General features: G+C 37.8%; 1 protein-coding gene across 1 annotated transcript in view; it reads right to left on the reverse strand.

Annotated features, from left to right (window-relative positions):
- LOC107085022 (netrin-3-like) overlaps positions 1–24,728 on the reverse strand; it is a 65,012-nt gene that overhangs the window by 7,153 nt on the left and 33,131 nt on the right. Inside the window, exons 3-5 of the mRNA XM_015375145.1 lie at positions 13,189–13,377; positions 4,720–4,869; positions 1,758–1,811 (exon numbers count right to left, since the gene is read on the reverse strand). Coding sequence (XP_015230631.1) covers positions 1,758–1,811; positions 4,720–4,869; positions 13,189–13,377 — 393 coding nt within the window. The remainder of the gene's footprint in view (positions 1–1,757; positions 1,812–4,719; positions 4,870–13,188; positions 13,378–24,728) is intronic.

Consider the following 24,728-nt stretch of genomic DNA (forward strand, 5'->3'; position numbering starts at 1 on the left):
AGAAGAGATAGAAAGGAGATAATGACAAAATATTTATAATGATTTATTTAAAGTTATAGGGGAGGCTGCCCTTTTTCCGCGTGGATCATTAAAATAAGTGGTTCTCCTAATTGCCAATCATTCTGGTGATCTGTTTCTGAGCATGCGCACTTTCAGTCGTACATGTGTGGTGAGCTACGTTTACAGAAAGTAATTGAAGCTCGCCTTTCTCACCGCTGTTCTTTAAAAAATGGCAGAGGGTCATAAGAGAAAAAGTGTCTACAAAGTGTATCAGAAGAAAAGAAAGGTTTAAGAAGAGAGAAACAAGACCAGAGTGTTTTTGAGAGATTATTTTACATGATAACGTGCACTGAAAGCACAGGTCTGGCTACCCACTGATTTGGTTGTGAAGTCCTACTTCACAGGTAAAAGTTTGGCATGCTATTTGGAGAAATGCATTTCACATCACTGCTAGTAAAACAAGGAGAAATGGGATTGTGCATGCTCTCGCACACGTTTAATAGGCGTTTCCTCTCGGGAGAAGGGACAGGGTTGTGCATGTTTTTTTTTAAGTGGAGAGTGCAGGTCTTTTCAAAATTCGTGAAAATCCTTCCGTATACCTTTAAGAGGTGTGAATTAATCTGGGTTATCTGAAGAGCCAGTCGTACCAACGCATTTTTATATTTCTTTAGAAATTGGGACAAAAGATGAAATCAGATTATAAAGCACATACCCAGTTTATAGCCTAGAATATTCTGCCATCAGTATATCATATTAAATGGGACATTGACTACATGAATACATACATCTAAAGGAGCAAAGATGAAAGATGGATATGTATTTTACTGTTAATAATTATATTATTTTATTGCTAGGTAACAGATGAAGGTTTTCCATCATCTAACCTCGCCACAAACTGTAGGAATGGGGAAATCAATAACTATTTAATGTTCTCTTTAATGCGATATTTTTTCCCTGTATTTTATGCTTTTATGAGTTATATAAAAATCTGCCCACTGTTTGCATTTCCAAGGTTAACCTTTAACTTAAGCCAAGGTATCTAATCATTAAAAATATACCGAACTCTCAAAGTGTTGCTTTTGAAAGTTAAGAACACACAAATCAAAAGTTGAACCCAACTTAAAAAGTAAAACCTGACAGTTTGGGATTTAAAGATTTGTACGATGTTGTTGAAACAACTGTTAAACAATAGCTGGTGCTTTTAAAATGCTTTGGTGTCAAATAGAGTTGACAAAGTGGGGGGCAGAATCTACAGCTTTGAGTGATGATATATGCTTTAAATCACCTAATGAATCAACATTTCCAAATTGCAACCACCATTTAAAGCAAACAGCTGCTGCATGAAAAATAAGAACAGGGTAATTGACCAAAGCCTAAGTTGGAGAGTTGAAAGGAGTGACTGAACATATTTCCCCAATTTCATTTGCCAACTCTCTTTTCCCACCTCGGAATTCTAACTTCCATCATATTTTGCTGCGATACTGTAACTAATCACCTCTGCAGCCAATCCACTGGCTACAGAGCAAGGCTCCACTAACTTAACTGTGCCAAGGAGACAGAGTTTTAAGACAATGGAAAAATCCTGCCTTCCCCAATGCTCTCGTTCTGCACTCATAACTTCAAACATTCAGACCCACCCTGCATTAATATTTATTCCACACCTTACAATTCCTGTCTAGAAATGTTGAGAAATATGTTTAGGTTTCTCTCGTAAAGCGGCAGTTCTTATGAGTGAGGTGCAGAGAGGCTACACTAACCTGCTGGCTCCTCCGTGCTGCTCACCGCAGCTGTGGGGTTGACCACAGGGATTTCTGAAACACATACAAGTAATGCAAATTAAGTTCAATGGTTAAATGGAAACCCATAGCTTTCAAAGAAGCGTAAAAGGATCGGGTTTTGAATCTAAGTGAGCATGTATAGCTGCAGAAACAAAATACATAAGGTTATTAGAGGAGATGTATATAAACACAAAAAGCAAATCAAGAGGTTCAGTAGAAGAAGATGACAATAATTAGAGACACTGGGGTTGGATTCTGCCAAATGCAAGTCAGCTTTGTAAATGAAAACACATGTTTCTTTCCTAAATTGAGTCTGACAGACGGACAGGGATACTTTTTGGTGGGAAGATGTAGAGCTAAGCCTGGCACAGACTAATAGGGTGGGGTTCAAACTATAAATGACAAAAAACATGAACGACTGGTTCCGATTTTATGAGTTAAATCAAATTGACTGTAATTTGACTCCAAGTAGCAATCCAGTGAAGCAGAGAAAATGCATTAAAAAACACTTATTGAAGGGAGAGGATGATTCTTTGTGGCCCACTCAAAAAAAAAAGAAACAGAAAGTTATGCCAGATTAGTCTCATGCCCCCCAGCAGATGCTGGGTTAACACTCCTGTGTAATATCCACGCCAGCACGTGGAGACAGATGGACAGATGGCAAGGGGTGCAATTTTGCTTGGATCGTCTTGAGACAGATGCAGCCCCCTCGCTTGATGTGCCCGCTGGCTGCACATTTAAAGTGGCTCGAGGAATTCCTCATGGACCTCTGCTCTAATTGTATGCAACTTTCCAATACAAATGCTAATGCTAACAACGGGTCATCCGCTTTTACCGTAAAAGAGAATTACCGGAACGCTGGCTTTGCATCCACCCAGAGGATCTGCTTTTGATTAAATTTGGATGTTGAGGGTTTTCAGCCGAGCGAGTGGGAGTGTGTTGGAGGTGGGGATGGGGCGAGTCTTGGAAAGCTGATTTGAGGCAAACGCAGCAGTTGTCTCAAGACGATTATGGACACCCTGCCAAACAAAACAAACAAGGGCGCACGGAGGCTTTGTGTCGGCAGGCGCAGCTGCTAGAAGCCACTCCGAGTCCCTGAGCCCTCGTGGCCTCATCTTGTGAAAATGGACAGATGATGAAAGGATCATTTGGATATGGGCTGCTGCCATCATACTAATTGGCTGCTTAATGGGCTTGTCTTCTGTCGTGGAGAACAGACGCCTCAGGAGGTGAAAATTAGTACCAAGAGGCCAGTAAAAAATATTAATCGCAGGATTTTTTACAGATAATGAACATGAAACTTTGTGATAATTGTTCATATTTGGTATGTAGACGTCACAAAATGCAGTGATTTGTATCGGGATTTTTTACAATAGACAAACTAATTCTACATTGTGAGGTGCAGGAGAAAAATAATAACTGGCATTAAAACATTTTGTAAATAAAAATCAGGAAAAATGTTAGAAAATCTGGACTTTTCTCTGATACCACCAATTTAATAACTATGTTGCCAACTTAATAACCATATTAGTAAAGAGAATCAACCTGGGTGTCATGCGACCCCCTGTGATTTATTGATGCAAAATGGAAGATGATGTTGGCAGCATTCTCCTTCACAGGATCAGGAGAGCTGTGAAGATGAAAGCACCTAAAACCAGGACATTTTCCAAACATGCAATGCTGCAGAAGATCGGAGAACAGGGCGGAGGTTTACTGTGGAGGACAATCCTACATATTCTGACAGAGTTACAGTGGAATGTCTTAGATTAAAGCGAATCCATGTGTTAGAATGGCCTAGTCTGGGACCAAATCTAATTGAGAATCTGTAGCAAGACCTAAAACTAATGCTCAGAGAGGCTCTCCATTTAATTTGAGCTTTAACTTTTCTGACAAGAAAAATTAAGCAAAAACTTTAGCCTTTGATTGTGCAAAGCTGGTTGAAACAAACTTCAAGCAGCTTTACCAATGCTCCTTAGCTTAGGGGGACTTAATATAAATGCAAATTGCACCTCACAGCAAAGTGCAATTCTGATTGGTTTTTATGTCGATATGGTTTAATTGGTAATGAATTTTCTTTTGTCAAACTTCAGTACAATTCATATCATCAAATCATTTTCCTTGCAGTTCATTACTGTGGACTATTTTCTTTTGGTTATTAACTTAAAATTACAATGCAAAACAAAATGGTTGCAAAAAAAAAAACAATTCAAGGGTAATACGCATCACTGCATGGCACTTTCTATGCAGTAGAACCTTAAAAGAAATTTATAAATGCAATTTTCTTCCTCTTACAAGACACTTTGGTGTCACCCAGACCCATGTGTAGTCGGTCATCCATGTCCACAGTTGTCTTTTCCTTCATAACCAACTGCCATCTGCTCCAAAGCTGCATGTGAGAGTACCGACATGGCACCATGTGTCACTGTAGAGCAGCACTAGCTGTGGTGCTGGGAGGCATGGCAGGATTTGACTCTAGTCTGTGAGAGTGCAATGTGGCACTCAGTGTGGAGGTGAGTTACCCTCACTTACAAATGCCTGCTTGTGCCAGGCCACTGGTAGAATTTATAACCCACATGGACACACACACACGTTTGTCACAGGAAATTAAACACCAGATCAACAGCACATAGAGTATATACAAAAGTGGAATAACAGTGACAGCCTGTATGGATCTGAATACTAGCTTTCCAGTGACTCATTGGAAATCAAGCACACTTCTCTTTATTTCTTAATATATTTCAAACAAACTATATTAAGTGAAAACTACTTCGGTCATCTCTGAAAAAACAATTTCCTCACAGTGGTTTTAATCAATATCTACCAGTTTTAAGAAGAGTCCCTGGAAATCTGTTTAGATTACTAATTCGTAAAGAATGTATGTTTGAGCTTAGCATCTGTTTTTACCAGTATTGGTGTGTTGTAGTGTGCATCGATTACTTACTGATACAGGGGGCCACTGGTGAACGGCTCTGCTGGTAGCCTTTGGCGCAGCGGTTGCAGGTGATGCCAGTGACGCCGTCCTTGCAAGGACACTGGCCGGTGGTTTGATTGCATGTCTTTCCCGCGGCGCCCACAGGGTGGCAGTCACAAGCTGAGGGGAAAGGTGTTGAAAACAGGTGTAAAGGAGGAGGGAGAGTGTTAATATAAAAAATACAGAGGACAAAAGCTACACACGCCATTTGGTTAGACTAAAAATGTGGGTTAAAACTGATCACATTGGAGTAATTCAGTGGTTTCGAACATAGAGAACAAAAAGGCAGGAAGGTTTTAATGTATTTATAAATTATTAATTTTTATTTAGTTTCAGTCTAGATTACTTTTGCTTTTCGGTTCCTTAAAATTCTGGAAGACTTTGGATATTTTTTGTGTGTTGACAGTGACGATGAAAGGGGAGCGTTAGTGATTTGTTCAATAGATTAGTGATGGGAAACCCAAACACGATGATGCACCCTCATCTCTCCTTTCTGCTTTTTTTTTTCTTCTTTCAAACAGTGTCTGGTGAGAAGTGCTGCGTTATTTCATCACTTCCCAAAAGTTTGGTCAATGCATGGCAAATGCCAGAAGCAACAACCACTGCTCCACTCACCTCGCTTTGGCAGGACTTCTCATAGTTTTGCCGGTTCTGGGTGATTCATTTAAGCTACTTTATCCAAATGGAAACTTTTTGGCACCAACAAGTTGTTAGATACATGATCCAGGGTGTGGGTCAGAAGCACTTTGACAGATATTTACAAGAAAGCAGAGAGGATGACAGGAAGAGGGAAAGAGCCACTCATCAGAACGAGAAAAGGAGAGGATGTGAGAGAAACATGAGAAACATTTCGCCTTAGAATCGTCAAAACACAGACTCTCATGTGCTCAGCCGAATAAACAAAAAATGAATCCAACTATATTCTTGTGCCTAATGCCATCAAATAGAGTGCAATTTCTTCAACAATTAAAGTCTAAAAGGTGCATTGCATTTATGCTCAGCTTTCTAGAATAAATACTTTGTAGAACAACCTTTTGTTGCCATTACAGCTGTCAATTAATTAGTCTCAACCAGCTTTTAACATCCAGAGATTAAAAGTGCTGCTGAAAAGAGCTTATCTCCATCAAATTGGATAGATAGTTTCAATTTTCTAAACTTATCACAGATTCCTGACTAGCTTCATGTAATGACTTTGACTGCTTCATTCTTACATATGAGTAAGGACTTAATTTGTGACTATCGTTTCAGATTTCTTTTGTTGGAGAAACAATGAGCTACTTGTTTCATTCCATCACATCAAATTCAAATAGCATACATTTCATTTCATGGTTGAATTATCGAAAACTATGTTTAAGAACTAAAAATGCTAAAGCATTAAATCAGGTCCTTTTTTTGTTGCTGTGACTTTTTATTTTTTTTACATTGTCCGTTCTAATATATTTATTAAACACAATCTGAACTGTGCTTCCTCTTATTTTCAGGGACTTTTTTGTTCATGCAATTATTAATAAAAAAATGCATGACTGTCTACAATTTCATTTTTTGGGGGAAAATCCCTGTAATCAAACAGTGACTGATACGGCTTAGTAGAGAAAGGCATCTACTGACACGCCAAAGCTACTTCTCACCACCTAACAAAACTGTTACGGTATTTGTGTGCCTCTTATTTCTTTGTAGCCCCTACAACAATAGCAGAGGACTATACCATCTGTTGACGGGGCCAGTGGGGGGTTTTGATGGTTGACTTTCACTCAGGGGTGATTGTGTACATCTGGAAACGGTACAAAAAGATTAACTGCAGCCCAGATCTTCAGAAACACTTGTGCCTTTTCCTCGCAGGCTAATCAGGCCACAGGTGTGAAAGTGATTGTGTTCAATTTAAAGCTATAAATCCATAACCTCAGAATGTATTCAAGCCCTCCCTCAGAAAAATGCAGACTGGTCCACAAAATATAACCTTTGACAACTTGTTACTTGTGAGGTGAGCAACAACACATGAAGGATCTTGACCCTGGTCTGTTGTAACCACACATGTGCCCTCATCCATCAGTAAGATTTGAACCTGTTGCCAGTGATTATTTTAACCACAAAACCCCCATAAAACAGCTGGAAATGTATGGCATTCCTAAAATGTATGTCTTTAGAGCTAAAAAACAGTATTACCAAGCAGTGAATATTAAAACTGATGATGCAGCTAAATATTTCAAGAAGTAACGTAGGATTCTAATCAAAAACATCAAACTCCTTGGACACCGTGTTTACTCTGTGTATGAAAATATGTGTCCAGAGCCCATAAGGTATAAACGCAGGTTATTTGATCTGTAAGATATTCCCCTGCTGTTGATCTCTCATGCCGGCTGAGACACGCAGCAAAGCACTGACAGCCCATTGTTTTCACACCGATCCCCTAACAGCACAGGGGTATCAACCAGGTCAGCATAAACAAGATGTGAGTTATGTTAGGCATACTCACCCTGCTTCTAAATAGGCGCTGGTGGTAAAACTTCTTAGTTTACTGTCAATGTCTACATTATTATGTAAACTGTGACCAGTGCCAGATACCCTTGGAGTTCGGGGGGACAGAATCTGGATGGGGGTTGGGATGGTTGCTGGTGTCACTCTCCAGATCCAGCTTCCCTCCTCTCTGGACTTTAATGTGCATGGCCTAGAGCCAGTTAAGGAGCTTTAAAAACAACCTCAGATGTTGATGACTTTTCAAGCCTGTGTAACTACAGATGTGACAGGAGGCGCTGCCTAAGAAGGGCAGGTCCTATAAGTGGCCTTTCTGCAGTTTAGCAGATTGCTGTTGGTTCAGCCATCTGTGCTTGAGGTGTTTGTAGTTTTTGTTTGTAGGTTTTTGGTAACATTAAAGGGGTTTGGGCAAACATGAATCAAACAATACATCTCTGTTAATTAGTGTTGCACCTATGCCATTATTTGCCCCCCATACGATACCTGGCTGTGCAACATTGGCCGATACCGGTACCATACCGATACCATGAAATAGATGTTTATATGTATGAAGAACTGCATACTACTTGGATGTAAAATAATTGCCATCATGGCTTTGTCAAGCTGCTGCCTACCTTTGTGAAGCAGGAAAAAGACTAATACAAAGTGAATCCAGTAGGACTTTTTACCTGAAATGGGTGACAATAGTTGAAACTTTAATTCTCAAAATGGTATCGGTGCCCTATTTGTCGGTACTCGCCGATACTGATACCACCATTTTACTGCTGGATCGGGGCCCTGCCCCATAATGGTATTGGTATCGGTGCAACACTACTGTTAATGCTAGGCTCCCTGAAGTAACATAACTTTCTTTTGTCTTGTTTATGAGAAAATGTGCTTGATAAATATCTTGAAAAGGTTTCATTATATTTAGGAAAAAGAGATATAAGGTAAAATAAACTTTAAAGATTATTCACTTTGAAAAGCTGGAAAAGCAAAGTAAGATTACGTACGAATAAAGGACTAAAAAAGGATTTGTTTTACTTAACTTGTTATATGGAACAATCTCCATCTAGTTTGGTGAACACCCTTTCAGTCATATTTCAGAGTTTCTAAATAAGCAAAACAATAATTTTTAATTTCTTGTGTTCAAACAGAGGTAGGCCTCGCAGGCTCCTCGCAAATGGTCCTGTCAAATACTCAACGTCTGCACCTATTTGCATCAACTTATGTTAAACTCTGTTTTAGACTTCCTCCTTTTAACCGTGAGTTCAAACATTGATCAAATGTTGTCAAAAGTTTGTGACTGGTGGCTATGAAACAAGTCAGAGCAGAAACTGTTTCCATAAAAGCTCAGATAAAGAGTTTGAGACCCAAAACAGCAGTTTAGTTTAAAAACAGTAATTCCTTTTCCTCAATCATAGGGAATACATACCTTTAAGTAATAAATTACCCAAAATCAAAATATTTTTTTCGACTGTCTATAATGGCACAAACCCCATTCTTTAACAAGCACCTCATTTTTCAGACATATTATCTATAAACAAAGCTGTCAAAAGGTACTGTAACACACTTTTGATGAATTAATTTTATACAGGGATATGAAAATACCTAAAAATGTATTTATTTTCACTTTAGCACATTTGAAAAATAAGCAAACTCTAGTTCAAAGGCTAAATGTCCTTTCTTTAATCAAAGGGGTAGCTAAAACGCCTTGAAAGCAAGATAAATTGTTGTTGGATTTGTGAATTGACCAACTCCCGAAAAAAAAAAAAAACATCTTGCCAGAGGCCAAGAGGTACATTTGCCTCAAATAAAGATATGTTTCAAACTAATGAGATGCAATGAGATGACAAGAAGCAGCAGGCAGAAACAAAACAAACATGGCTGCGCCGGTGGAAGTACCTGTAGACTCCACTTTTCAGTATGTTTTAGTAGGAATACTCTCTATTTCTTCTAAGTAAACAGATGTGATTTGTGCCTTTTGTTGATGGGAAAGATGTCTGCTCTGTCCTCCCAACAGGATTTGTTAAGAGTTTAGTTTATCAGTCACCTCCGCTAGTTGTGAAACAATTCAAAAAGATGCAGAAGGAGCCCGTCATTACAATCATGTCTCCTTTAGACGCTCTTATAGACCACCAAGTGACATTACTGCTGTAAAACCTGAGGGCAATGATGAAAAGGCCCTCCTCGGCGATTACCAGCTGGTAATTGGAGCCCAGAGTCATGGCTGTTTAACTTTAAAAGGATGTTTTTATCCGAGCTGTACCAGAAAAACCTGTCGGAATTATTCTGGTTGAAGGGTATGCCACATACGCATGCTAATTAAATATAAAACACACTTATATGTATATTTATTATACATCACAGCTGCTACTGCGATTGGCTAAAAGCTCAAATGGGAGGCAGGTGCTAGTGATTTATCCAATCAGCTCAAGAAGAATTATACTGAATGCCCCTCCCTTTTGTGAAAACTTTCCACAGGAAGCCATCCAAATGGATATTATACAGAATTCAAATTGAACTACACATATAAATCTGGCTAAGGTTAAACACTAAAGGCAGACTTCCGAACTATCTGTACGATATTTTGTGAGAACACTTACATCCCCATCATGGTTAACTAACAGGCATTATTGGACGTCAGAGACTGGCTGCATGGATGTTGATGGTAGACTTTCTTGGTCCAGCAAAACGACACTTAATTTTGATTGCATGAATCTTGTTTCCAATGTGACTTTTTTTTCTCAGTGATATATAAAGGGGGGTGGACACTTATTTGAGGAGGAGGAACTGCAGGAGAAGAGCCAGGTGACTGGCTGAGCTCAGAAGGGAAAACAAGCTAAAAACACATTGCTAGTAGTCCCTGAGAGAGAGGCAGGGTACACCATGGACATCTCAGATGTTAATCAACGGGACAGACAGAAATAAACCGGACAAACACTGCAAAATGCACTTGGATATCTAGCTAACATTCATCTCCTCTGAGTCTGGAAGAAACCCAAGCACCAAAAGAAAACCCATGAATGCATAACCCTGACCCTAACTTTGCAAATATCTTTTTCTGAAAAAGAGAAATACCTTTTCTTTTTAATTATTTTGAAATTGTATGAAATATTACAACCCTCAGATAGTTTTTTTGTAAAAACAAGCTCTTGTCTGATGAAGATTATTCTAATTATTATAGGTATTATTAATAATTTTATAGGAGAATGTAGCAAAAAAAAAAAAGCTGATTTATTGACCTTTTTTTTTAGTTCTTTTTAATCAGAAGCAGGAGCAGACCATAGGGTCTTTCTACTGACCACTCCATTTCCTTCGAAAACACCTGCATTTTATTGTCTACTTGCAGGTGTGAAACTTAAGCAAAACCTTAAACTTTATTCATGACATAAAGAACAGAGAATAGTGAGTTTTAAAATAGAATTATGAATTTAGTGAGATAATACAGAGGTGTCAAAGGTTTGCAGTGATTTAAGGCAAGGAAAGCCAGCAGTCAAGGAGCCGGCAATGCTATGAAACATCTGTTGAGCTGGAGATGAAAAGAAGGGCTGACACAAATGGGGGGGGCTCCTTGAAGGCCAGGGGATTGCTCTGATCAGTCACTGACAGAGCCAGACAAAAAAACTTTAGAGATATTTTGACTTACATCTCTCTCAGCTCTGCAGCCATGATGGAAACAAATGCATTCAGGTTTTGAGGCACGCATAGATGTGTGGTAGCAGTTCTTTCTTAATGTTGCAGTTTAAGATGCAGTCAATATTATATTTAGTTTTATTTGTAACAAAAATGCTATTAGGTCTTTCTACCCTTATATATTGAATAGCTCCGAGTCCCTGTGGTCCTGACCTGTACAACTGGGCCCTATTATCATCATATCTAACCTTCCAGTGTTGGGTTACAGCTTGCATCTGTGACAGAGAAAAAGTCTGTTGAAGTCAGCAAGAGAGTTTGGCTGTGAAACTTCAACCGAAAGACCTTTAGAACCTGTTAGAGTTGGAAAGTCTACCTAATGATATCTTCTTATGCTGTAGGAGATTTTTTTTTTGTTTCACCAGGACCGGCAGGGGGAAAAACAGTTCTTCTCAGCTTCTTATTTAAACATTTTCCCGAGCAAAAAGTACAGGAAACTAATGTTATTTTTACAAGGTCTCCAGCCCAATATCTGGCTGAAAAATATATTCACTACAAATGTGAACTAGTAAAATGCATTTTTTCCATCGAGAGATGCCGCGGTGAAAAGATACTATTATGTGGTGTGTGGGGTATTGGGGGGAACATTTGATGGGAAAGCCAGGGAAGCTTTAGGCATAGTATCATTTTAATTCTAAGTGTAACAGCATGCCAAATCAGACATGCTGTTATTTTTTTATTGAAAGTTGCCATGGCTGCATATGTTTTTCATTACACTTTAGCATCTTGCTCCTCTTAAAGTTCTTTGGAGCTGACATGATTATTAGGAGTATTAACAGGTTTAGAACATCTCATTTGGCCGTTTTGTTTTACCACTTTACTTGTATTGAAATATATAAAACAACGCTTAAAGGCAAATGTTTTAAAGGAACATGAACAACAAAATACTTGAATAGTGACTTACAAAACTTAACGTTGCCATTTGTTAACATCATCGATCACACTGGATTACGGTAGTAATACAGACCTAATGATCTCTTAATGTTTTGTTTATGTCAACTGATTACATTTAAGGTACAGTGGAGGATGATCTTTTTCCGGGTGGATCATGAAAATAAGTATTCTTCCCAATTGTCAATTCTTCTGGCGATATGTTTACATAAGGCCGTCCTACGTGCTCTTCCCCATTTTCACTTACCGGTGTTGAGTCTGACATAGTGGAAAAATTGCAAATCTTCTTTTGGAAAGTAAGCTTGTATGAGCGATGCTAACAATAACTTTTAAACAGAGCATGTACCAGGAGAAATGGGTTTCTGCCTGCTCTTCCACACGTTAAATAAGCGTTCCTTCTCAAGAGCGGGTACAGGGTTGTGTATGTGTAAGCAAAATGAGTTGGGCTGTTCAAACTTTTTCTTATTTCTCCTCCTCCATTTGCATTTTTTTTTTATCTTAACTTTAACTGTAAAAACTCAAAGCTTCACTTGAAGTTCTGACGCATGTGTGCAATATGGAGGTGTATGTGTTCCTCTGAAAAGCCTTAATTCAATAAAACACATAATTAATTCTGTGTATAAAACAGCCAGAGCTTTTCTATTTATAAATTAATTATTTTAGTTAGGGCATAGAGTTTGGAGGTTGTTGGTTTGAAACTCACCCCTCCGGAATGCATAATGGCAGCCCACTGCTCCCCAAGGGGATGGGTTTAATGGAGAGGGAAATTTCTCAAATGTGAGATCAATAAACATAAATTGTTATTCCTGATGATGCCCTTTTTTTCAGCTAGATCAGTAGCAATGCACTGTGGCTGAAACAATTAATTGGAAATAATCCTGATATATCCTGATGAATAAATTATTGAAATATTCGTCAACTAATTTAGTAATCCATTATTTTTTAACTGGAGCTCTAAACCATGCCTTCAGCTGACAGAGCAACCCATTTAGAGCAGTAATTATATCAAAATTGTAAAAAAACAACAACAAAAAAATATATATCTTGCATTTAAGATTCAAAAAATGTTTTCTTCTGCCAATATGCTCTATCCAGAACTGCTTAAGTGGAAACGTTTTAGTTTCACCTGGTTTATTTTAATAAAAAAATCTTCTTTAAGGAACCTTTGGTTATCCAATTATTAATCTATTAACCGAAAAAATAATCAACAGATTAATCGCATTGCAAAATAATGGTTAGTTGCAGCAGTACAAGTCACAATGGGCAAACCACTTACAGTGCCTATAGCCTTACATTAAAAGTTTTAAATTGCTACCAGCATGGTATGTATTTTAGAAAAGCTGAAGTTGAATATTGACTTTAACCAATTTAACCAACCAAATTCAGCTTTCTGTTTGTTGTTACCTTTGCAGGCCCGTCTGTGAGTAATTGGTCGAGCCATGTCTCTGTAAAACCCCTCCTTGCAATAGTGACAGTGGCGTCCGGCTGTATTGTGACGGCAGTTCATGCAGACTCCTCCACTTTTTCTTCCAGATAGCTTGTACAGCTCCATGTTGAATCGACAGCGGCGGGCATGGAGGTTGCAGTTGCATGCTGCAGAAGACAGGAGAAAAGATTTTATTTATGCATGTGTGCAGATGAGCTGAAGAAGCATTAAAACGTCCACTACATTGAACACTTTTCCACATGTGCGGTCCTGTAAAAATGTGTACTCTATGTGCATCATATGAGAGCAGAGAAACATTTTCCAGTAAAGCAGGATAATACTGAGCAGTTTATAATCCACATTGTGGCTCAAAGTCTGGCTGCTCTTCCAGAAATCATCCATCAAAAGTTCTATTTGCAGAGCTCATTTTCTCCATTTCATAATTAATGAATTCAGCTTGTCCCAGCCCATTAGATATCCATCTCTGGCGGGAGAGACGTTAATTTCATGAATCAGTGATGAGAAAAGACTTCAAAGATCTATTAAAGCTGAGTCCAGTTCAGATAAGGAGGTGTCTTCCAAATGAAGCGAGTTAGCAGGATAGATGGGAAATGGAACTTCAAGTTTTCTCCCACAAATGACTTCTTGATGTCACCTTGGCTTCTACTGTAAGTCTTTCCTCAGATTCCTCTGCATTCACAAACTATGACACTATTGATAAACTCTAGTCACTCTCAACGTGGGCTTTGCGTTTGAACCGTCAATTGTGAAACCCACCATTCCCTTGTGTGTGAAAGCATTTGATTTACTCCCTCCATTCTTTAAATCAGAGTCAGAGCCAGACCTGAAATCTGTCCAAAACTTCAAAGTGGCCGTTTGTAGAGTTCTGGTTCAGAGTTACCCGCAGATAAATTAGAAAGAGGTAAACAATGGTAGTGCATTTGACCAAAAATGTCAACAAGTGAGGCGAGGGCGGATTACAAGGTGATCACAAATAAGGCTGGTATTAGTTACATTAAGTCAGGAAGGAGGCTGCTCGAGGGAACATATTTCAATAAAAAGGAATGTCTACAACTGAAACTAAACTAAAATAACAATGGGAGGAAATAAATAAGTAAAGACAGAAAATAGTTTGCCTTTAACTTCTCTGTAGGCTGTGAGAGCAGGACAGCTGAAACAGATGAAGATTTTTATCTAATCTTTTATCCGTTCACTAATCCATATATTTTAGGATGAACAGAGTCTAAACCACATCCCTGGAGTAAGACATGGCTGAATAGATACAGACACTTAATTTACTGTCAACCCCAATGATGCTCCTAAAATCCTATCTGTAGCTTCAACCCTTCAGATAAACCCATCCACATCTGAAGTCTGGCTATCGGTTTTGCATTAAGCATCCAGTATGCATTTAAATCCCTGTGACACATTTCAGCACTTTTGACATGCATTTCCCATACTGTAAGTTGTAGTCATCATCAAACCATAATGTAAGTTATTTTATGAATTTATGTAATCGGTCCTGCAGCAAACAATGTCTGAATGTTCAATGGCAAACATAGCATTGGGGAAACTATCACTAGTTTAATGCCATATAGTAGGTAACGGAAGTTGTTTTCTGAAAAATTTCAATTTCTTAAATTTATAATTATAAGAATATGGTATTGTTTTAAGTATTTCTTTTTAAAATTCTTTAACTGGTATAGCTGAGGTACTCTAATTCACCGGAGAGTTTAAGTACATATTTATCAATATAGATGCAAAAACTGAGAAACTGCATTTTATGTTTCAGGGCAATCTGCTTATCTCAGGTACTGGCTTATTGTTCACATTTTGGATCCATTCAATTCTTTCTCTGCAATCAAAAAGCAAGCAGACTCACCTTGCTACTAGGTGGGCATTGGAATTAAGCAGAAGACACATTTTGGGAAAATTTATCTATATCTCACAGTATGAGTATCTGTGATTATGCTGTAAGCCTGATGGCTTTAGCAATAAAACCTATAAATTAATGATCACTGCATCTTCCAAAACTATTTGGCCAAATCAACACAAATTAGTTTTTTTCAGACACAGACAATCTAAAAGCAATGTTTGCTAAAGGAGAAAAATATGAATACATATCTTAGTCTCTGTCTTAGTGTTTGTTTATTTAATCTTGATTCATTTTGTCTTCAACCTACATAATTTCTATTTACTTGTAATAAATAAACCAACATATTTTACTTCAAAATAAGAGTTTTGACATCTCACTTATAAGGTCTATTAAAAGTTGCAGCTGCCGTGCCTCTAGGAGTTAAGTTTGAAGAACTATTTCTATATTAAATATGTGTAAAGAAAAAAAAGTTCTGGTTTAAGGAATTATGAAAGTGCTGAACCACATTTACAGTCAAAGACAGGGGCCTGGCCCCCAGTACATTTGGAAGGGGCCCACTTTTCCCTATTCCAGATTCTAGAAAGGGGGAAAAAATTTTAAGGGTAGGGGGCACATTCCCAGACTGTTTTCTCTATTCCATCTGGTTAGTAGCGCTCCAACTTGTATGGGATTCTTCTAATAATGAAGTGCTGTTTTATGTATAAATTGATATCAAAGCAGCACTGTTTGTGTAGGGACAGGATTTTGGGTTTCTTTGGTCTGCTTTGATGAACCATTGAGCAGAACTGACCCCTTGATCCAGTAGAACAGTTCAGAGTAGACGAGTAGGTAGATCTAAGAGAGAATTTCCCTTTAGGATATGAAAACAATGTTTGTGAAATGAGTTCAAAGCATTGAACCTTCAATATGGGCCCATTTTAAATAATGGATCTCTTTTTATCAATTAAAATCAAAGAACAGTGAAAATCAACAAAGTCACTAATATATTCTGGTTTCAGATTTCTTTTTTCTATCTGCATGAGGAACATTTATGCGCGTTCTTATTTCCCCAGAAGGAAAGTTGACAAAGAAAACACCATCTCAGATGGATCACTGAAGTTATGCAGGTTGGGAGCTGTGGTTACGATTAAGCGTCTCAAACACACACACAGCTGTGAGCAGTTGCGTCCATTAACACCTTGTAGGTGGAACATGAAAGCTTTGTATCGCTGTTTCTCCCCCAGCTGAAGGACTGTCGGCCTTCTCATGGATTCTTTTCAGTTTACTGCTGTGCAACAAGATCTGCCGACAAAGTCCGGCATAAGAGGGGATATGTTCACGTGTGGAGAATGTAATGAAATCTCACTGAAATTAACCTTTAAATGATTTAACATGTGCAGCGGTGATGGCTTTAACACCACTGTGACACAGAGAATGAAAAAAAGTGTGTTTGGGATGAAAGAGCAGCTTAGTGATTGGAACTGAGGCAGGAAAAGAGAAGGTCAGAGGACACATTACTGTATGCTGGCTGAGGAAAATGGTAAGGAAAAATGTTTGTGTGGTTTCCATAGTCTTCTCCCAATGTGAGCTCCAGCTGCCCAAAGATCCTGGAATGTTTATTGGTTGGTATTGGAGTGTTTGTGCCGCCACCCCCGCCCCGCCCCTCACACACACGCATCATCTCCCACCAACCTGCTCCGGTCTCCACTCAACCATATTAGATTCAATAGTAACAAGTTCAACTGCTCAACACATTAAATACTGAAAACCCCACCCTTTATGTGCAAACACAGTAAATTAAGAACAACTGGGACAACTCCTCTGGAATCAACAGGTTTTATGCTTGATCTGCGCTGAGTGGAGCAATGCCAGTTGAAACATGAAAGGACATTTTATAATCCCTGAATCCCCCATTTCTACTGTATAGGCAAAGTAAAACATATTATCACACAGAATAAGGTTTAAAGTGATCCAATTATGTAAGCAACATGTCTTATAATAGCATTTTCGAACAGCCCAACTAGGGTGTTAAAGATTAGGGTGGTGGAAAGGAGACCTTCCAACCTAACTCTCGGTGCTCATCAACACATTTAAAACTAAGAAAAACACACTTTTTCCCAAGTGGGATCGCAAGTGGTACTGGTGCCTATCTTCAGGTGTATACGAGCGAGAGATGGGGTACACCCTGGACAGGCGACAGTCCATCGCAGGACAGCACAGAAAAAACAGGACATACAACCAGAGAGGCCAATTAACCTAAGAGTCTTGGCCTGTGGGAGGAAGCCACACATGCTCAGTGAGAACATGCAAACTCCATGCAGGAAGACCCCAGGCTGGGAATCGAACCCTCAACCTTCTTGCTGCAAGGCAGAAATGCTACCCATAATGGAATATGTTTTTTAAAAATATATGACCTGTTTAGGCTGTGTGTTGGTCTGAATATTTGAGCCATTTTCTACAGGGTTTACCATATAGGTTATGTATATTCACTGCAAAAACTATGGAAAAATAAAAAAAAAAATGTCTCAAATTAAGTGTATTTATCATTAATTTGAGTAGGTAAATAAGATAATTTGCCAATGGAATGAGTATTTTTAGTCTTAAAATAAGATAATTAGATAATATTCACTTGAAATGATAATATTTTAAATGTAAATTATCTTGTTCCATTGGCAAAGTGTCTCAATTACCTCCTCATTTCAATACTTATTGCAAGAAAAAATGACTTATTTAGATTACATTTTTTTGCAGTGTTCTGTTTATGAAAGTATCTTAATTTTTCAAAAAGAATTTTAATGTGGCTTTTAACTATTAAATGTTGTTCGGTTATGGTTTGATTTTCTGTTTGTATAAAAATGTAGGGACAAAATATAGATTAAGAAAAAAAAAGTGTAAATATATACACAGTAATGCCAATAAATATTCGTCTTTCAACAGTTAAGAAGGGTTAAAATATGTCACAACAAAACATTTTCTTTTAAAACTATTCGAAACATTTGCTCAACATTCTGCCTCATTTCTTTTCAGGGTCAACCTTCATGGTTGAATGAAAATAAACCTTTAAACCTGAACCTGAGTAATTTAGAGCTTAAGCTCATATATATGGTGCTTAAAATAAAGCCCTTTATGTGGAAGCTGTGGCTTCAATGTTAGATGTTTGAAGGAGATCGACAGAACTCCTCACTACCAGTAGGTGTCGCATTCACATCCCTGGCTCTTTACAGCCTTCAGCTGTACTGTTCACCAGACCGTTGCCAGGTTTTGCAAACATTTCACTTACCCAGAAGGAAATAAACTGCGGCTTCTGAGTAATTTGCTTCCTCAAGTCGACACAAACACTTGACTGATGTTTTGCTTCTTTTTTGATCTGCTCGAATGTGAGAAATGTAACAACGAGACGCCATTTCTTAGCACCATCACAGATCTACTTTAATCTGGCAACGCCAAAGCTCCCATCTCAATTCCTTCATATCAACGTTGATCTTGTAACTGATTTAAAATTACATGTATTTTAATATGTATCTACTGTATATTTTTATTTTGCACCATTCTTTGGATGAAAAGGTTGGAGCTATGACCTTTAAAATAAAGAAATGGGAAATGGGAAAGCAGTACTCTTTTAAAAAGCAAACTGCTCTCTGCAAAGTTATGTCTACAGAAGACTGAGCTTATTAGAAACAAAGCTGCTCTGTTTCTTTCTTTTAAAGAATCCAGTTATGTCTATCATACAAAAATGCTCGATAGCAATATGATTGCTGGTGTTTGGTGTCAAAGTTATATCAACTGCTTGAGCAAAGTTTTATTGAATATTCAAAGTAAACATAATATTGAGTATACGGTTTAAAAAAGTGGTTTTGGTCACAAATTGAAAGGTTAAAAGACATCTCCAGATGCCTACATGTACATTTGGTTAAAAAAAACTACTAGCCAACAAATGGAAATAGCATATAAACTAATGTAGGCTGAATTTACACATAGAGTATCGGAGCTTAAGTACTAGAAGAATATATAGACCTTGTTTATGGAGAAAATGGCATACTCAAAGAGGAAGATCTGTTTACAGCTTACGATAATAAAGGATAGTAGCTGTGCTGGGATATAAGATTAAAAAGCAGGATTACAAATCCTATTTTATGACCATTTTATCTTTTATGAAGTATCAAGTTATTGATCGAAAGAAATGCTCTTATCCAGTAATAAATGAATGAGTTAACAATCTAACATATCGTGAAATCATGGCTCTCTTTTGTAAAATATTTAGATTTTATATTTATTTTCAATTAATCTTGTTAAAAAAATATTTTGTGGTTTTAAAAACCTACCTGTCCCACAACCTGTTACTTATCACTTTATAAGGAAGGAAAATTTTTAATGTCTGCAGAAAGAAAGCAGAACATATTTTGAAGTTATGTATATTTTTAAAAACGCTCTGTGCTAAATTAAAATTAGCCAGGAAGAGTTTTATGAAATCACTGATAGAAATTAGATAAAATATATCTGATCCCTTTATACTAACATTGTTCGCTGAGTTTATAAAAACTGTACTAATAATTGCATGGATGCAAAAACACTAATAGTAACTCACTGCTCAATTAACTACTACTGTTTAATTCACTATTTTTAAAATTTTAAACAAGTGTTTTTCTTTGGTATTGCACAAAAAGTTCAATTTGTCAAGGAAAAAAATAAAACATACTTTTCTAGATATTTAGAAATTCCTTGGCAAGTGCAAACGGTACAGATTTCTTTGATCTCTCATGGTAGGAAGCTGGTTAGCAGCTATTAGTCCAGCTCAAAGACGCGTAAAGCTTTTTTCTCACGTTGTCGTGGAAATCTAACAACAAACACAAGCTACAGTCTTGGCAAATGGAAGGGAAGCTGAGACAAAAAAATAAAGGACGGGATGAACAGAGAGGAGGAAGAAGCCCTTGGAAAATATTAGAGAAGAATACCGTTTCACCACCTTGTCATTAAACTGACATTGCCAAATGCTAATGTTTGGGAGGAAAAACTTCCCCCAGTGTCATAATGAAAAACATAATATCATTTTATCTTATCCGTTGATTCTTATTAGTTGAAGTAGTTGAATAAAAACTTGGAGAAAAGCACCTTCATTACAGCTATTTTACCAGGTGCCTGCTCTGAAAAAATTCTCTCACTCATCTGTCTAGTGTACTATGACAAATTGGCCCTTAAAGCCGGCTCTCAACAAATAAATGCAAGTGTGTTTGTGAAGTGCACCACATCTCTTTCCCTTCTCCATGTGTCAGGGATAAATCTAACCTCGTTTTTCATCCAGCTTGAACACCAAAGCCAAGCCGGTAAGCACAGCCAATTGATTTTGGATGCCTGTGCAAAGCCCAAATCCCATGGCTAAAATTGGTCCTTGAAAATTGGAGGGCTCATACCACCACCTTTCCCCTCTTGGCCTGGGCAATGGTCCAGACATGCTGCTGCCCCCCTCGGGTGCTCTACTCTGCCTGGCAAAACACACTCTGCTACAGTAGGTGAACTACTGCAATGCAGAGTGTGTATCCCTGTGTGTGTGTGTATTCTTTTTTTTTTTTAGTGCAGGTGGTGTAACTGCATGTGTATGTGTGTTTGGGCTGGGTTCCACCTGGCTGCTTCAGCCACCTGCTCAGGGCACCGAGGGGAACACCCGGTTAATTAGCTCCTCATTACAGCCAAGCCAGACCGGAGTACAGACTAATGCACTCACGGACACACACGTTTATATGCACACCAGGGATCTCTTTGAGTTGTTGTAACCACACAAAATGACAGGACCAGGTGACTGCAGCCACAGAAATGATGAACTGAATCTCGAACAGATGCAAAACATACTGGGGCTTTTAGCTCTAATGAGCTGCAGACAACAAGCTATGAACAGGATTGAAAAGATACTAAAAAGGAACTAAAATTTCGTAGCTTTGTTGATAGCTGGACTCTGTAACAGGCGCATTTTACATCCACTTTCTCCTCACTTAAAGTTAACTTAGACATGTCTTTGTCTTCCAGTTTTTAACACCACATTTCAACCCCACACTCGCTCTAATAGTTTTTATGGTAAAGCCCTTAATTCCTATCCCAGCCTTCTCACATGCCATTACTTCCATCTTTCCTCTTACTTTACACTCATGTCAAATACTGTTGAGATGAGCCAAAGATTTTTCTACAATCAGGTAATATTCTACTTAATCAGCCTTGAAAGGCAAGATATAAAAATAAAAATAAAAGATAAAAACAACCACATCATATTAATTACAAGCCAACGAAAATAAAGAGTATCTGGTTATTACTAGGGAGGAGTTTAAAATTATGTCAAAGGTAGCTCATATATAAAAGGCTTCTTAAAAAAAGTCAGTCTATTTTAGACAATATGGACACAAGTTTGTGGTCCATTCAGGAAATAATAAGGAATAAAAGGAGGATTAAAGATCTATTCAGCTAAGACACAAAATCCAGTTTAAAATTTTAAATTTAACAAGTGAAACACTGTAAATACAGCTGTCGCATGTCCTAATCTTTATATCAATAATGACTGGTCATGGTAGAAAGGGTAGAGAAAGTCAATGCTTTATGAATATATTGACCAAGCTTTGGCCACAAAGTTCACTACAGAGATAGAAAAACAAAGAGCTATTCCAACATGATACTGCAACTAAAGCTGAGTTCTTTTTTTACATAAAAAGAACTAAAAAGAAATGTTTTGTGAAGAACAAAAGGTATCTTTTATAAGAGGAGGTTGTTTGTTCAGATGGACACTGGTGTTGGCAACCCGTTGCTCCAGAGAAGCATGTGGCTCCTTGATATGGTGTGCAGGACGTCAAACAAAAAATGAATTATGTTTTCCAATGCTTTAAAATTTTGTATAATAAATTAATTTAAACAATACATTTCAAAGATTTGAGCCATAGTCTGCGTCACCTGTTTTAGCATGGCACGGTGCCAGGCAGGTGGTTTTTGTAAACAAAGCGGCGGGTGCGTTTCGGGCCATGGATCCAAAAGGATAAAAAAGGAAAAATGGCTGATGAGGACAGAGGATTCTAAGAAGAATGGATCAAATCATTTGCTTTCATTACCAATGCAGAAGGATTGCCTGCATGTTTGCTTTGTAATGAGAAGTCAAATAGTAATTTGGAAAGGCATTTCCAGGGAAGGCATGCTAAATTTGCAGCCAACCTCCAAGTTGGGAGTGAGAGGAAAAGTTTGATTGCAGAACGTCTGGATAAATTAGAGCGCCAAAAAAGATTTAAGAATTGGATTGCATCTCCAAACTCCACTACTGCTGCTAGTTTTGTTGCAAGAATGGAAAACCATTCACAGATCAAACAGGTAGCGCTCTGATGCAGGTATGGGAACTTTCTTTCCCCCCAAATCCTCAAAATAAAAATAACACCAAAATTTCATCAGTGCAACAAAACCTAAAACAATCAAATTGTAATGGAATTTAAACTTAAAGCACCAAATATCATACAGCAGAGTAGTCACAGGATGTGACCTTTTTTTCCAGGATAAACATTTAATTATGAATGCTTATTATATATTTAAGCCCTACCTAGTCCTTTTTTATGGTGGGCTAATACACTTAAAGACAGTGTTGAGGCTTCTATAAGAGCTTTACATTTTATGCAGCTCCTCCAGACAGATTTGTTTTTTTGGTCCTACAGTATATAGCTTTTTGAACCGTTTAGTCTGCCGACTCCTGGACTATGGTAAGACATCACCCAGCATCTCTGTGTTGTGCATGCAAACTGCCGTCACTCAGCGCTTACCAGCATAGTATAGGAGCAAAAATGCTAACAGTGAATCCAGCTGCCCAAAAGTTCACCTGAAGACAACCAGAACTCATTTCTAAGATTCTCATGTATATTCAGGGCAATCTCTTTTTGATAAATAATCTAACATTGAAACAGTAGTAACATGATTTTTGGATTTTCTTACTTTATGTCAATACCCTGCTCCATGTATTTTAATTAATTACACAGAATCTTTGCACCAATGGGATCTTGAGTGTCTTTTCTCTTATTTCACAAATCAAAATTACGAGATGAGGGCGACAACAGATCTCACAACAGATCTCGAAAACAAATTGATGAAAAATATTACTGCAATACAGGGAACGCTGGGTTATTTTAAAAGCAACATATTGTGTGGTAGTCTGAATTGTATGGGAGGAACTGACCATATAATAATGATCAATTATTATAAATAAATAGCTTTTTTGTCATGCGATTTAGCTCAATAGAAACTAGTATAAACATGTAACACTGTTTTGGTCTACGGAGTGTGTTAACATTTTATTTATCGCTTCGTTAAGGTGTATAAATTAGCAAGTGAAACAATGTTTTGAACAAGGCACAGGAAATTCTTTGATTGATTTTGTGTCTCCTTTTTTCTCCTTCCCCCGTAATGGTTAATGCTGAGACCGCACCTGTTTCAATGTATCAAAAACGGCTCACGAATATGAACAGAGAGACAAGCAGCATCCATTTGGATTAGTAACTGGTTTGATTAAAATATCTGCTTTGCTTAACATCTTAGTACAGAAACTGGTTTGGTAAAAAAAGAAACCTTTCAAGGATGATGGGGGATTCATGAGAATCGAAGAAAAGGAGATTGTTACATTGAAACAGGAATTTGCAACTTATTGTGCTGATGACATCAGCTTAAACCAATTTGGCAAAGGGAGAGCTCTTGGTGAGAAAGCATTTACTTTGGCATTTTATTATTATGTGACACAATATAACTGACTTTCCATGGGAACTTCTTTTCTCTTTGCTTATTTTACTCTCTTTTTACAAGGCATTAAGCAGTAAAGCATCCAAACAAGATTACGCTGGAGGGTTGCCAGGTTGGGGGGCCTGATATCGATGAAAAGTTGCATCCTCAGCTCTGTTCTCTTACACTGGTCCAATTTGCTTCTTCACATCTAAACATTGTTATCTCTGCCCTTCCAATGCCTTCATTTCCTCCTTCTCTAGCTAGTTTTTTTCCACACTACAAGCTAAATCCTGTAGTCTGTCAAGGAAACCAAATCTTGGGCAGTCAAATTCACAGTGTATCAGAGTAAGCTGAGGTATGCTGGAGCTGTTCTATGTCTGGACTTTAGTGTCAGCATATTTAATCACACGAACTCGGTCGGTTTGGAAAAACAAAGTGACAGATGGAATACACTGCGTAAATTCTTTAACTCTGCACAAGATAACAGATAAGGTTGAAAATAAGCTTTTAAGTACTTGCTTGAAAGAGAAAAACACAAAAAGTAGAAAAAGTTAAATTACATGGTTTAAATTTTCAGGCTGTTAGACAGCAAGCAGCTTTTCAATTTCTTTTTTAATCATGCTATACCCATTATGACTATTAGAAGACAATGATGCATTTATTGAGCTGAGTTTCTTTTAGTTAGCTTGGTTAAGAAATCGTAGAGAAATCGTAAACAAAGAAAAAGTTCTGCCTTCAGTGCTGATAAAAGTGTATCAAAAGCTAGATGTTTCAGATTAATTTATTATAGGGATTTGTGAACACAGACGTTTAAGCTTAGGAGTGCTTGCCAAAAAAAGAAGAGGCAAGAATTTAATCTGTTGACATAGTAGCTCCAAATACAAACTGTCAGATGTACAGGTGCTGGTCATAAAATTAGATTATCATGAAAAAGTAGAT

This window comes from Cyprinodon variegatus, unplaced genomic scaffold (genome assembly GCF_000732505.1).
Source record: "Cyprinodon variegatus isolate N-32 unplaced genomic scaffold, C_variegatus-1.0 Scaffold113, whole genome shotgun sequence".
NCBI classification, from domain to species: domain Eukaryota; kingdom Metazoa; phylum Chordata; class Actinopteri; order Cyprinodontiformes; family Cyprinodontidae; genus Cyprinodon; species Cyprinodon variegatus.